At 40.4% G+C, this 14,280-nt stretch overlaps 1 protein-coding gene across 2 annotated transcripts in view; it reads left to right on the forward strand.

The window, feature by feature from the left end:
• The window catches only part of LOC101849708 (coiled-coil domain-containing protein 124), a 17,639-nt gene extending 7,792 nt beyond the window's left edge, over positions 1–9,847 (forward strand). The window contains exons 2-5 of one of the 2 annotated variants that reach the window (XM_013085235.2): positions 3,867–4,056; positions 6,142–6,307; positions 7,496–7,613; positions 8,425–9,847. In XM_013085235.2, the coding sequence (XP_012940689.1) occupies positions 3,898–4,056; positions 6,142–6,307; positions 7,496–7,613; positions 8,425–8,632 (651 nt within the window). In that variant the 5' untranslated portion in view covers positions 3,867–3,897 and the 3' untranslated portion in view covers positions 8,633–9,847. The remainder of the gene's footprint in view (positions 1–3,866; positions 4,057–6,141; positions 6,308–7,495; positions 7,614–8,424) is intronic. The other variant, XM_005103099.3, reaches the window with a different exon arrangement.
• Positions 9,848–14,280: the final 4,433 nt, after the last annotated feature.

Raw genomic sequence — 14,280 nt, forward strand, 5'->3', positions numbered from 1 at the left:
ATAAAGTGCGTCAGAAATAGCAGACTTCGTTGATTAAAACGAAACCGGATACTGCTCCGTCGCTTACCGGAAACGGGCTCGAATAACGGATTAACGAACATGTGCTTTCCTGTGGCCCGGAAATCGGCATCGAGGGCCCCCGCTATTTCGGGAACGATCGGGCTTACCCGGAAGAGGTGACGTGAGACTATCTACTCAATGCATTGTCAATGGCCATCAAAATCAGTACGGAAGGCCTCCTAAAGCCAGTATGATGATATCTACCTACAAATGATGAAATTGCTGTGGTTTACATGTATTCTTAACTCCAGCGCAGAGTTTTGGGCCTCTTTGAACATTATAGCAGAGACCACCACTAGATCTACTCCGGTAGAAAGATATAGGGGGGTGCAGTCGCCCCCCCTGCTAAAGTCACAAAAATAATTATAGATAGATCTCTAGATTTAGACTCTAGCTAGATATATCTAGATTAGATCAGATTCTAGGCCTAGTCTGCGACAGATTTTAGTGCCCCCCCAAAAAAGTATTCCCGGCAGGTGGTCTGCTAATCTTCAATTTTACCCTGATTACAGAGTTTTGAATCTAGTCGGGGATGCATAGAGTTTCGTCTGGATCTAGGTGCGACCAGAATTGAACGCTAGAAAGTAAACAATTGCCTAGCCTACTTGCCAACTTGCAGGATACCCTTTAGTTTTTAGTTTTATTTTACTCCTTGTGTTTTTACAGGTAAGAAGACAAGCAGATCTCTCCAGTCGACTGATTCTCTGTTAGTCTTAGAAACAGTCGAACCTGCCTTAACGGAAACTTGTATAAAACGGAAACCTGTCTTAACGGAATCTCCCCGCTCCTCCCTTGATATATTCCTCTTTAATTACCTGTATAAAATGGAAACCTGTCCAACGCGGAAACGGAAAGAAAAGTCCACTCCCTTGAGGGTTTCACCTGTCTAAGACGGAAAATGCTTTGCCCGCTCAGCCCTGATTTGAAACAAAACTCGCAAGTTTGGTTCTGTCGGCTCAAAACTTAACGCCATGGCCATGCCGCTGGGTGAGGAAGGGGAGCAGGGGTGCAATTTGGGGGTAGATGTTATCCCTTCATGTGAGCCCTGAGCGATGCAGAAGGTCAGGGTAGTGTGGGTGTGAAATCTCACGACTGCCTGTGAGAGTGCTCGAGTAACGAGTCTCTACGGAAACATTCCCGGGTAGCCAGAAGCCAGAGATGTGAAATTAGATTGACCAATGCAAGCCGCCCTGATCGTACGGCCAGCCGAGAAAAGAGTTCCTCGAAAAGTAGTTACATGATGGCAGTGAAGGGTGGCATTGGTTAACTGTGCTTGTTACACCGATGGGTGGGGTTAAGGGTGGAAGCAAAGGAGATGTTCAAACGATTCTGTTTTTAATAGTTAATAGCGGTCCTATGAAAGGCAAGCACTGGTGGTAATTGGATAAAAAAGACTGACGCATGTCATAGCACTAGAGAGGTGTGAAGTTTTGGCCACTGCTTGCTGACCGGACAAACGATCCTTGATCCCACTGGCTGGGCCTTTGAAACCCCCCTCCATCTCCCCTCTAAATTCCCCTGTCTAAGACAGAATATTTTTCTGGCTCCCTTGCGATTCTGTCTTACACAGGTTCGACTGTACTATAATTAACTAAGTGTCAGACTCTAGTAGAATTTACCTATTCCCTTCCGGTGTTTTCTTTTGTAGGCTAGCCTGCGAGACTAAGACCGTGAGATTTTACATAGTCAGGTGACCCGTCTGATTCGCACCCCGCACCTTCTTCTGCTAGATTATCTAGATCTAGATCTCTAGAATCTAAATCTATACACGTCGTCTCATAGCTTTTTTTTTCTTTTTTGGGTAAATGTTTTACTGCGCTCGCAACTGCACAAGGTCATATATGAGCATGCGGGACACATAAAACATTTTTCAGTTAGAAGGAAAATTTGTGAATTTTGCCTGGGTGGCGGCCGAAGCCTACCCTTATCAATTTTGGACCACCAAGGGATCTTTAACTTAAACAGGGGCAACTTGCACTGGGGACCGTCGAGATTTTTTCGCCCTTGTCTGAGAAGGCTAGGTGTAGATCTTTCCTTCCATAAGATCGGGGTGTGGCTGAAAGACAGCAGTAAGAAGGAGCCAAGGAGCAGCAGTAGAAATAGAAAGGCTATAGAAAAGTCAGGAGCCCAGAGGATGGGGCAAAGGAGGTGAGGGGGTGGGGGCAGAAAGTGGAGACGAAAGCATGACAGAACATTGCAAGAGAGCAGAAAAGGAGGTGAAAGGAGACAATTTTCTTAGAGAAGAAAAATTTCCGTTGCTATTTGGATTAGAAACTGGAACCTATTGAAGGCTGGATCCAAAATTTTGTTTCTCATCTTGATGAACTGACATTTCACCAGGCTCGGGGGGGGGGGGGGGGGGGTATTCTTAATGACCTGAAAATTTAGCATTTTACTCATAAAATTCGATTAGGATTTTGGTTATTGTGTTGATTCTTTTGGACTTATGATGTTTTAGTTTTTGACCAAGGATTTGTTAGGGATAATATCCTCAAATTAAAATGAGGGTGCTTGCAATAATTGTTAAACCCTTTGGCAGGAATTCCGCAACGAGCGACCGCTATCAAATAGATCTAGATAGAAGGTAAAAGTTAAGGTTGAGGCTAAGGTTAGGGTTAGGTTTCTTTTTTATAGTGTTTATTGGGTGGTCGTTCGTTATGGAGGTCCTTCCAGCACTTTAACTAAGCCTTTGAGCCCTGACCTCCGGAGGCTATGTGCTTCTGTGCCTGAGCTCCTGAGCGATATATTACTAACGTTAAATTAATTTGATTGTCAGAATCACTTTCCATATCACACTGGTGTACCGGTGGCTGGGCTAGTGGTGGGCACCAATCGATACCAGTACTTACTACTTGTTAAGAACGACCCCCTCAGTAAGTACTTAGATATTTTAGTCGCTTAGTCACTAGGAATCGATACTCAAGTTTTGGAATGTTGGGATACTTTTTTTTTACAAAGTTAAAATGCATTGAAAATGCTGCTGACCGAACAACTATTGTTCGCGAGAATTGCCTTGTTACTGAGACAACTTCTTGGGCCTTCGGCGTATCGCGGTAGGGTGGTCAGTTCCTTTCCACGCCGCCTTCCGCCTTTACTTCCCCAACTCGAAGTCAGGTACCCATTACTGCTGGGTGGGCAGGAGGGGTGAAAAAAATCTGTGTCCGAACCGAGGCTCGAACCCGGATTTTCCACTTCAGAGACGAGCGCACTAACCGCTCCGCCACTGCACCCTCTAAGTACTGAGTACTTATTGATAATGGGCTCTCTCAGTCGATAAAGTACTCGATAATGGCCAGCATCGACTAGTACCCACCCTACTGTGCATACAGGCACTTTTACGCATCACCAGTGTACCGGTAGCTAAGGCTGAAAGGGTTAAAACATGTTTTCATAATTAACTTATGCTTACAAAATCATCAAACACGCAGGATCGCTTACAAAAAGTGTTTGGCAAGAATTGGAGATTAGCTGCATCTAGAATTCAACAGAAATCAAATCAGTAGCACCCCTTTACATTATTCCAAGATTGATTTATGCAAACTTTTGGGACTGAAAACGTTTTTTTATCCATTCATTATAATAATTATAATGTAGCTTATTAAGTGATGAAAATGATTTGATTATTTTATTAAATATTTTGCTTTGCTTTCCACTGTCATTTTTATTACCTCAGGCTGTTCAGCTTTTGTAAGATTTGATTTCATTTGTTGTGGTAGCCGCACCAGATGATTTTTCATCATGAAATGAGAATTGTTGGCATGATTAATTTTCATTCGTGTCTAATGTATTCTGATGTTTCTTTAATGGCTACACAGGGGTGAATAAGATACAGTCAGTATGCCTAAAAAGTTCAAAGGAGAAAATTCGAAAGCTGCCGAAGCCAGGGCTCGGAAAGATGCAGTTCAGAAAGCCGAGAAAGAAAGAGTAGAGAAAGAAAAAGAAGATGCCTTGTGGGCAGATGATGACAAGCACAATGCAAGGAAACTGCAAAGAAAGGTGGGTGCTGAAGTTGCTTTTTGAGATGGAAGTGACATGACTGCCATAAGATGACAAAATGCCTTTTTTTCATTTTGGGGCCAACATTTTTTATTTTTGTTAAATCTAAAACCTAATCAGTTACCCCATTTTTGTGAAAAAATCAAAGTGAAACTACGACTAGTTTTTGAATAGATTAGAATTCAAATTTAGGAATCACTCTATTTTTTAGGCTACGCTGACAAAAAAAACCTCTTTTCCTCGAAACCGCTGTAAAGAAAAAAAGACGTTTTGTCAGCTTACGGCAGATAGTGCCATTCATCTGGTATGCTGAGGAGCTTGCTTGTGTAGCAGTAGCAGTTAGATGCTTTCCTTTTGTGCCAAAATACCTTGTTTGATTCCTGGTTTGAACATTAGTTTTATGGATTGATGACTAATGGTTTTGTCTCAAATTGTTCACACCGTGTTTCCCAGGGTAGAAGTAGATGAGATCAAGTTCATTGTCTTCTTGGATTTGGACTAAAAAAAGGGAGGTCCTGCTTGCCTGTTGCACATTGTTAAAAATACATCAGCAGTTGAAAGATGAAGAAGAGAGCTTGTCTGTTGCTGTGAAGGCTGACTGCTCAAAAGTAAATTTCAAATGAATCCCTTGGATATTTGAATAACATGTGGTCTATACAAAACAAAATTGTACCAATAAAATCAACTATTCTATTAGAGTATGAAAAAAGTCAGATGTTTGGTGTTACAATGAAATCTGTTGGAAGTCACTAGCGTGGCAATCCAAATATGTTAGATGACAGGTTGTTTTCTCAAGACTATCATTTTTCTCAGTGTTAGATAAACATTTGTATTTTTGGCTAATAAAGATGAAAACCATTGAAAAAATTTCAAAATCTCCAAAATTGGCTTAAGATTTAAGAACAGTCGTAATATCATCTATGAAGGGGTTTCCTGTGACTTAAATATCAGATGCACTTTGAGTAAGTGAACCAACAGTTGCCTATTCCTTACATCAAGTTGGAGAATGCAGAAAAAAACAGAAACATTTTCTTGTGCTTTACCTTAAGAGTCATCAGCTATTCTTTTTCTAACATTTATTATAATGAAGTTGCAATAAAGTAATTCCGTAGTCTGCTAAAAAGTCTTATTGGCTTATCACAATACAAATAATGATAAACGTAATGAATACATGCAGTCTAATCTTCTAGAAAACTAAGCTACAAGTGTACAAATATGTTTGTAGTATAGTACAGTTTATTATTTCAATGTTGAGGCTGCGATAACTGATTTTTGAGGGAGTTATGAAAACATTCTTTAAAAATTATGTCACGTAACAGTTGCATAGTTAGGAACCTGTATATGGACTGCATGACACACAAACGGCCACAGGCTGGGGCATTTATTTGGTGCACAGTACAGTAAAAGGAAGTGTATGCTTGGTTCTGTTTAGTTGAGGTAGATGGAAACAAAAAGGAATGAAAGAAAGGTTTTTTTTAAACTAATGGTTATCATATGTTTAAAAAAATTATTTAAAAAAAAATTAACCCAAAATCCCTGAAATTGGCTGAAGATTCAAGAACAGTCATATGAAGGGGTTTACTGTGACTGAAATGTCAGGTGGGCTTAGGGTAAGTGAACTTGCATCCAGTTGGAGAATTCAGAAAAAACGGATAATTTTTTTTATACTTTACTTTAAGAAATGGTTTTACTGTTATGTAATATATGTTTGGAATTATTGCACCTTCAGCGCAGATGTTGTCTTTTTGGACTGTAGTCCTGGCAATCTTTGTTGAAGTCCTTAGAAAGGCATTTAACTTAAGTTGGTTTAGAGAAGTTTTCATAGCTCTTTCCCCTTTTGAATGAACCTGGTCATTCATTTTGTGGGAGGTCCTGCCCTTTGATGACTATTGTTGAAGAGGCCCATGTGCCATACCTTGTTTGAAGTCAGTTTTGTGGTTATTTCTTTAGTAAATTTAACAGAGTTGTGAAAGTTGTACTTATTGTAGCCCGAAAGTCATCTGTGATAATGTTTATAGTTTCATGCGTTTTAAGACATTTCTCACTCTTCTGAATTCCTTTTTTATAACATGATATTTGTATCAGGATGATAAGGAGAAGAAAAGGCTTGAGCAGCTGGAGAGGAAAAAAGAGCTACAACAGTTGCATGAGGAAGAGATGAGCAGCATCAAAGGGGCCAAGGCTCAGGCGGCGAAAGTTTCTCGTGCCCAGATTCTGGAGAATCAGGAGAGAGCTGCAGCAGAGGCAAAAGGTTGGGAATGTTTCTGTATGGTGTAATATTTTTTACCATTCTGAAGTTGAGATTCACTGAAAAATGTCATCTTAGTGAATAAAAGCCCACAAAAATTTCTTAAGGCTTTCCAAACTGAAAAAAAGTTTCTTAAATGCTATACTGCTATACACAGTTCATGGACATTATATAGTTGCAAAACATTTTGTGGCTGACTTTGTTGTCTAAGGTATCTGTATGAACATTAATAGTCTGTTTCCAAGAATAGTTGATTCTTTGTCTTCTTAAGTTCATTTGTGTACAATATATTAGTGGTTGGATGCTTATTCAGTCCTGTTTTTATTTTTCCGTTCATTGTATTTGTTTATTGTACCAATCAGTATTTCATCTGAAGACATGGCTATTGTGTCACTGTGCTTCTTTTCACCTGAAACTTGAATAACATGAGAAAAAAAGAACCTGATGCTGTCAATGATCAAGCTTGTGTATTTTCGGGGGGGGGGGTTTAGGTGATGGTAAAAGTCCACTTCTTTTTAAAGCTCTCTCCTTTTTTTAAAAAAATGGGAAAGTGTTTTACGGCGCTCGCCACTGCATAAGGTCATATGAATGCGCGGGACACATTAAACTTTTTCAGCCCGAGTGACGGCCGAAGCCTACTTTTATTGATTTTAGACCACCAAGGGATCTTTAACGTGCGCAACTTGCATGCAGGCCCTCAGAGATTTTTTGCCCTTGTCCGAGTAGGCTAGGTGGAGATCTTTCCTACCAGAAGATCAAGGGTGTGGCTGAAAGACAGCAGTAAGAAGGAGCCAAGGAGTAGGAGTAGAAAGGCTGCAGAAAGCGTCAGGATCCCAAAGGAGATGAGGGGGTGGGAGCAAACAGAGGAGACGGAAGCAGAAGATAGAACATGGCTGGAGAGCAGGAAATGAGGTGAAGGGAGACAATTTTAGAGAAGAAAATTTTTCGGTCGCTACCTGGATTCGAACCCAGGACCTTTGAATGAGAAGCCAACACCTTAACCTCTAGGCCACGAGAGCCGCCCAAGCTCTCTCCTTATTATGTATAAATGTCCAACAAGTACAGTATCATACAGTCGAGTAATTTAGCATGAGTGTTTTGTGACATTTTTTTAATGGTCTCTCGTAACGTCCTCCTGTTTTTGCTTACTTTTATTAAATGCTCTACTTTTGTCAAATTATCATGTTCCAGCTGAAAAAGCCAAGGAGCAACTGTCACATGATGAGGTGCCTCTGGAAGAGAATGTGAATCTTTTGGTCACAGAAGGAGAGGATGCTCGGACTGTGGATGATGCAATTGCAATGCTCAGGTCAGTTATGGCAAGACATGTTTTGTTATTGGGTTAGTTGCTTGTGATTTTCATCATATCTGTTATCTGGGACCAGGATCCTAGTGCTTGAGGTGGAGAAAGAAAAACAGAACGGCCTGTGACCTAGTGAATTAAAATAACACCCCCCTTCATGTACGGTATGATGGAATGCTTCTCCTTTCATTACAAAAGATGTGAGGTGGAGGCCTTGAAACAGTAGCTACGGGCACTGGTGCATCTAGATCTAGGGTGGAGGTGGGATGGGGGGGGGGGGGACAACACAGCGGGCGAGCCTAGACTAGAACTCTTTCTTTCTGATTGAGATTGCCGTCTTGAACTCCGAGCTGGGATTGTCTGCTGATGCCTGAGGCAAAGAATTTTATTTTCACAGCATGGCGACAGTGACTCGGTCGGTCCGTTTTTCACTCTCACTCTCTTTGGGCGTTCACTTTATCTGATTTCCCCATGAAACCAGTTCATTTTATCCACTATTTATTTACTTAAAAGCAAATAGCGTTTCAATCGAGACCACAGAATATTGTTCACTTTAAACGATTGTTCAAATAAAGCGTGTTGACTTTAGGCGGACTCCACCGTATTTCATTGAGCGTCTCAGAACTTTCTTTTGGAAGTACCCTACACAACTTTGGTTAGTCCTAACAGGAGAGGTTGTAGTTGAAGGAGCCTGCTTCTTTAATTTATCTAAATTGTGTTGATGGGGTTGTACCACCTTACCTCATGTCTTGGTTATCTTTGAATAGAATTATGAGCTCCTGAAGATTTTCTTTTGTGACTTTCTTTTTTCCTTCAGTGTTGCTGAACCCTCCTTGGACAAACACCCAGAAAAACGAGTGAAAGCTGCCTATTCTGAATTTGAAGCATTGCGACTCCCGGTGCTGAAACAGGAGAACCCCAACATGAGGCTGTCTCAGCTCAAGCAGATGCTGAAGAAGGAATGGATGAAGTCTCCGGAGAACCCATTGAACCAGAGACATTCTTCTTACAATTCTAAGTCGTAGCATTTAGCAAATTAAATTCTCCACTTAATTTGCATTTATTTTTACAGGTGAATGTGTTGTTTCCAAACTGTGTTAAAGTTTTGTTATGTTGCTTTTTTTTTTTTTTGAGCTGTCCATACATTGGTCGTGCTCAGGATACTGTTTTTTTTTCCTTCTTAATATTGTAAAACCCTATCTTGAAATAATAATGTAAGGTTGTTCATTAATTTATGAATGTTGCTGCCAGAATGAATGTTAATATTATATTTAGGAAAGAGGGGGGGGGCTGGTGTTTAAAATGGTTAGAGACTTCTATGTTTATTGTTTATCAATAGGGTATTTTTCTATTGTCAAATCTCTATTCTCCTAAAAACCGTTGTAGTCCCTAACACTGCATTACAATAATTACATGTACATGTACATTGCAAGCTACTGTATGATTACATTACATTACAACACCATTCGTTATAATGCTTTGAACTTCAAAAAGGAGAAGGGAAGCTCATTGGGCCTGCCTACAGTTAATTTTTTGCAAAGCCTTGTATTCTTCTGTGCTTTGATATTTGAGCATCATGGGCCTTTGGCTTTTCATTATAAATGACTAGTAAATATTGAATTTATATTAGTAATTACTTCTCAGAGGCATGTTTTATAACACTTGTTGGCTCTTCATATCAATCTGTCTTGTAATCTTCAAATATAAAGTATTATTGCTCTGTATGATTTATAATGATTTCAGATAATATCTGATATGCTGTAATTGTTGCACTACAGGTTAAGGAAAATGAGAGGCATATCCGGTTCATAAGATCACATGGCATTTGAATGGTTCTTCTACTACACCCAGAATAGCTGTGAATAGTGAAATAATTTGGAAAGTTGAATTGCAGAATTGAATGACTACAGCTTTACTGAGGGTTTCTGGTTGGGGGGGGCGCTTATTTAGGATTGTTTTTTTTTAAGGGGAGGGGGTGTGTCTAGGGAGTGTGGCTGTGATTTTCTCTGGATGTCTTCAAGTTAAATCAACTGCTACTTCTTCTCTATCTTTGTACAATACAAGGTTGTCTTGTTTCTATCATCATATTTGTCTCTATCTTGGAGCTGTTACTAGTAAGAGCTCTTAGGTCTCATTTCGCACTCCTTGTTATGTTTAACTTCCCTTTGTACATTGTATAATGACCTTCTGTGGCTGAATGAATAAACTTATGTTGAAGAAACTTTTTTTGAAATATAGAATGCTGTATTACATTGTTTGTGTTATAGTTATCACAAAAAATATGTAGGTGTTTGGCGGGTGCTCTGGTGTGGCTTGCTCATTTCCTATCAAACATCTATCGTCCTTATCTCCCCTTCTTCTTTTTTATGTTTGTTACTCTCCTGTGACCCTTCTTATCTTCTGGCGCTCATTTGACCTTATGCAGTTGCGAGCGCTGTAAAACCTCTACTAAAACTAAAAAAACCAAAAAGTGTATCACATCATAGTCTTTGTCAACAGCAGTTGCAATCATGAACTCCCCCATCTTTTGCTACAGCTGCAATTACTGTATTATTTTGTCTGTATGTGGCGAACAAGGGGTGGCGTGTGTTTTGCCTACTATGGATTACGTTTTCAAAGGAACGGGCCGAGGTTTGGGCTTCTTTTATTTCATGGTCTCGCCTCGAAAATAAAACTTAACACAAAAACCGTCTCTGGGGTTTGAGAACCATAATTTAGTTTAGTTTTTATACTTAACTTAGCTAAGCTTATGTTCAGATACATTTTAACAGAAATTCACAGTTTGTTTAAGCTTAGTTACGCTTTTGTGGCGTTGGTAGTCTAGTAGTTATGCAACCGGACTGATCAAAATGTCATGAAGAAAGTAAATCATTCTCTTCTGAGGTCCAAACCGGGGCTGATCTCAGGTGTTAGACTGCCGGACAGACAGACAGACAGACAGACAGACAGACAGACAGACAGACAGACAGACAGACGGACAGACGGACAGACGGACAGACAGACAGACAGAATCACGTAACGCCTTATGTGAAATAAGAGTTAGGTGTTAAGAGTAGCTACAAATTAAATTCATAGTGTACCGACTTAAGCCCCGGTTACACACAACGATAAAATGTATATCAATGCCTTTCACCCCTGTCATGAGAGATTTTAATGCAAAAGTGGGAACAACAAGACATGAAGACATAGTGGGTCCATATATATGGACTGGAAACCGGAAATGAAAGAGGAGAAAAACTGATAGAATGGGCCATCCTGAATGACATGATTATTGGAAACACTAGGTATGAACAACCACCAAGAAGATTATGGACCTGGAAGAGTCCTGGAGACAGCGCTCGAAACCAGATCGACTATATCATGATCAAGAAAAGATTTAAAAAACGGGATGCTAAATGTCAAAACGCGCCCAGGAGCAGACTGTTACAGTGACCATGTACCTGTAGTGGGAAAATTTAGAATCAGATTGAGAAGAACACACATGATGAGCAAGAACAAGAATATGAAACTAAACATGGCATGACTACAGTCAAAGTCAAAGTCAAACAAAGAATGCAAGATAAATTCAGAATAAATGTACAGAACAAATTCGGCCCCTTAGAAGAAATACAAGACACAGAACACATATGGGAACAGCTTAAAACATCCATAATGAGGCTGCAAAAGACGCCATACCAGAAAGATCAACAAAAGCAAAGAAGAAATGGGTGACTGAAGAAATTCTTAATCTTATGGAGGAACGAAGAACAAAATCAGGAAAAATATGAGAACCTTCATAAAGAAATCAGAAACAAAATGTAATCTAGCAAAAGATATCTGGTTAAAAGAAGAATGTGAGGAAATGGAAAATCATTCCAATGCGAACTCAAAAGATCTGCATAGAAAAATTAAAGAGGTGTGCCGTACAAGAACACGTGGATCAACAGGATGCCTCAAATCAACGGATGGGAATATCAATCATCATGGACAAAGAAGATACTAGAACGTTGGACAGAATATATCGGTGACCTGTACAATGACAAAAGAGATGGACAAAGAAGAGTGGAAAGTAACAACGAGGGCCCACCAATCATGACAGAAGAAGTTATCAAGGCACTACGAAAGATGAAGAATTGGAAAGCTGCAGGACCGGACAACATTACCACAGAGATGATTAGAAGACTTTGGAATCACCACACTGACAAAACTTCTTAACAACATATGACACTGGACATATTCCATCAGACTTGTCAAAATTAATCTATCTTCATAGCTATACCAAGAAGAAACCTAATGCTAACGAATGTGAAACTCATCGTACCATAAGCCCCATGAGCCACATAACAAAAATAGGCTACTACTCGGAATAATTATGATGAGAATACGAAATAAAATTCTCCCAGAAATAGCCCAAGAACAGTGTGGATTTATTGAAGGCAAAGGCACTGTAAATGCCATATATGTCACCAGAACAACAATAGAACGTGCCCTAGAAGTTCAGAAAGATCTTCATTTATGTTTTATAGACTGCACCAAAGCATTCGACAAAGTTAGGCACGACAAGATCATCGACATGCTAGAACTAGAAGTAAAAGTCCTCAATATTGACGGGAAGGACTTAAGGATTATCAAGAACATGTACTGGGATCAAACTGCTGCAATGAGAATAGAAAACGACATCAGCGAATACATACAGATTTAAAGAGGAGTCAGACAGGGATATGTATTTTCTCCAGACTTGTTCTCCCTGTATAGTGAAAATATCATGAGACACATAGAAGAAATGCCAGGTATCTCGATAGGGGGACATAATATAAACAATCTAAGATATGCAGACGACACAGTCCTAATAGTAATAGCAGAAGATGAAGAAGACCTACGTAATCTATTAAATGTCATCGTACAAAAGAGTGACAACATGGGCTTAAGCCTAAACATCAAGAAAACCGAAACAATGGTGATAAGCAGAAAAACTCTAACCCCAACATGCAATATCAAAATCAATTATACCACCCTCAAGCAAGTATAACATTTTAAATATTTGGGGACCATTATATCATCAGATGGGAGGTGTCACACCGAAATTAAAAGCACCATTTGCCAAGCAAAAACAAACTTCCACAAAATGAAACAGATACTCACAAATATCAATCTGTCACTGGAAACGAGAAAAAGAGTACTTAAAAGTTACCTCGAGCCAATCCTACTATACGGGTGCGAAGCACAGACATAGACAATAAATAAACAGCTGGAAAGAACAATTGTGGCGACAGAGTTGTGGTTAATAAGACGCATGCTAGATAGGCCCTATCCCATGGACAGCTAGAAAAACAAATGGAGTGGAGAAGTCTAATTGCTTACAGCAAATTGCAGAAGACAGCTTATGACGAATATAAGAAAGCGACAGGCAAATTTCTTCGGACACACAATGCGAAAAGAAGCATTGGAGAATGTTGTAACTACAGGCAAGTTTGATGGAAAGAGAGGCAGAGGCAGACAGAGGGAAAAGATACTGGGCAAGATGACAACATGGCTAAGAGCAGCCAGAACAACAGACACCATTGCCGCAATGCAAGACCGAGTGAAGTGGAGGTCCATCATCATCATCGCCCACGCCAGTCGAAAAGGCCCCGGATGATGATGATGAGGGTATAGGTCACATACAGTTCCTTCGATTTATCTCTGTCCTGGGCCATCCTTCCAAGCTCGTTCCAAGTGAGCTTCATTTCTCTCATGTCCCTTTCCACGCATCTCCTCCATGTTTCCCGTGTCCTACCCCTGCCTCGGGCTCTTTGTGGGTTCCACTGCAGTGACTGTCTTGTGATGTTTCCGCTGGGCTTTCTTAAGGTGTGCCCATCCATCGCCACTTTTTTGGTCTTGTAGACTTTGACTTGGATGATGGTTGAGGCTTCTGCCCTGCAGCTTCCTTTCGGCTTTCACTGCCTTGCGTCATCATAAACTCTCATTTCGGAGAAGATCCACGATCAGCCAAGCAGAGATAATGGTTGTTTATTGTATGACTGTGTTTCTGTAACAGGCTCTTTTTACGCGAGAGGTTGTTAGCCTCGTGACTCAACCCACGACCTGGAGGGGGGATGACTCTGTTTCGGGAGTCACTACCTGGTTCGCTATTTAGTCGCCTCGTACGACACGCTTGCACCACGTCAGTCCTATTCTTCTCAATGCTGGGACTGCACGGCAGTCCCTTTCCTCACTCATTCTTAGTTTAGTTTAAGTAGAGGTTTAAACGGCGCTCGCAACTGCATAAGGTCATATGAGCACCAGAAGATTAGAGGTGTTACAAGAGAGTAACAAACATAAAAAAGAAGAAAGGGGGATAAGGACGATAGATGTTTGATTGATAGGAAAGAAGGAGTAAACCATCCCAGAGCACCCACCTACCACCCGCTCACTAATTCTGTAAAATCTTTTTCGTCCTCTTCTCCCGCTCACCTTTTGTCCCGATTTAATTGCCTCCTCCCCCTCTCTCTCCTTTATTTCCCTCTTTCTCTCTTTTGTTATTTTTCTTTCTCACATCACTAACCAAACCGAGTTTTCTATTTTCCTCCGCTTTTTTCTGTTAATCAGAATGTTATGAACAGAAGAGTGCGCAGAAAAAAACGACCCCTCCCCCCTTAGTAATTTCCCAAGCCGTGGATCAACAGGATGCCTCAAATCAACGGATGGGAATATC

Source organism: Aplysia californica, unplaced genomic scaffold (assembly GCF_000002075.1).
Source record: "Aplysia californica isolate F4 #8 unplaced genomic scaffold, AplCal3.0 scaffold00358, whole genome shotgun sequence".
Lineage (NCBI taxonomy): Eukaryota > Metazoa > Mollusca > Gastropoda > Aplysiida > Aplysiidae > Aplysia > Aplysia californica.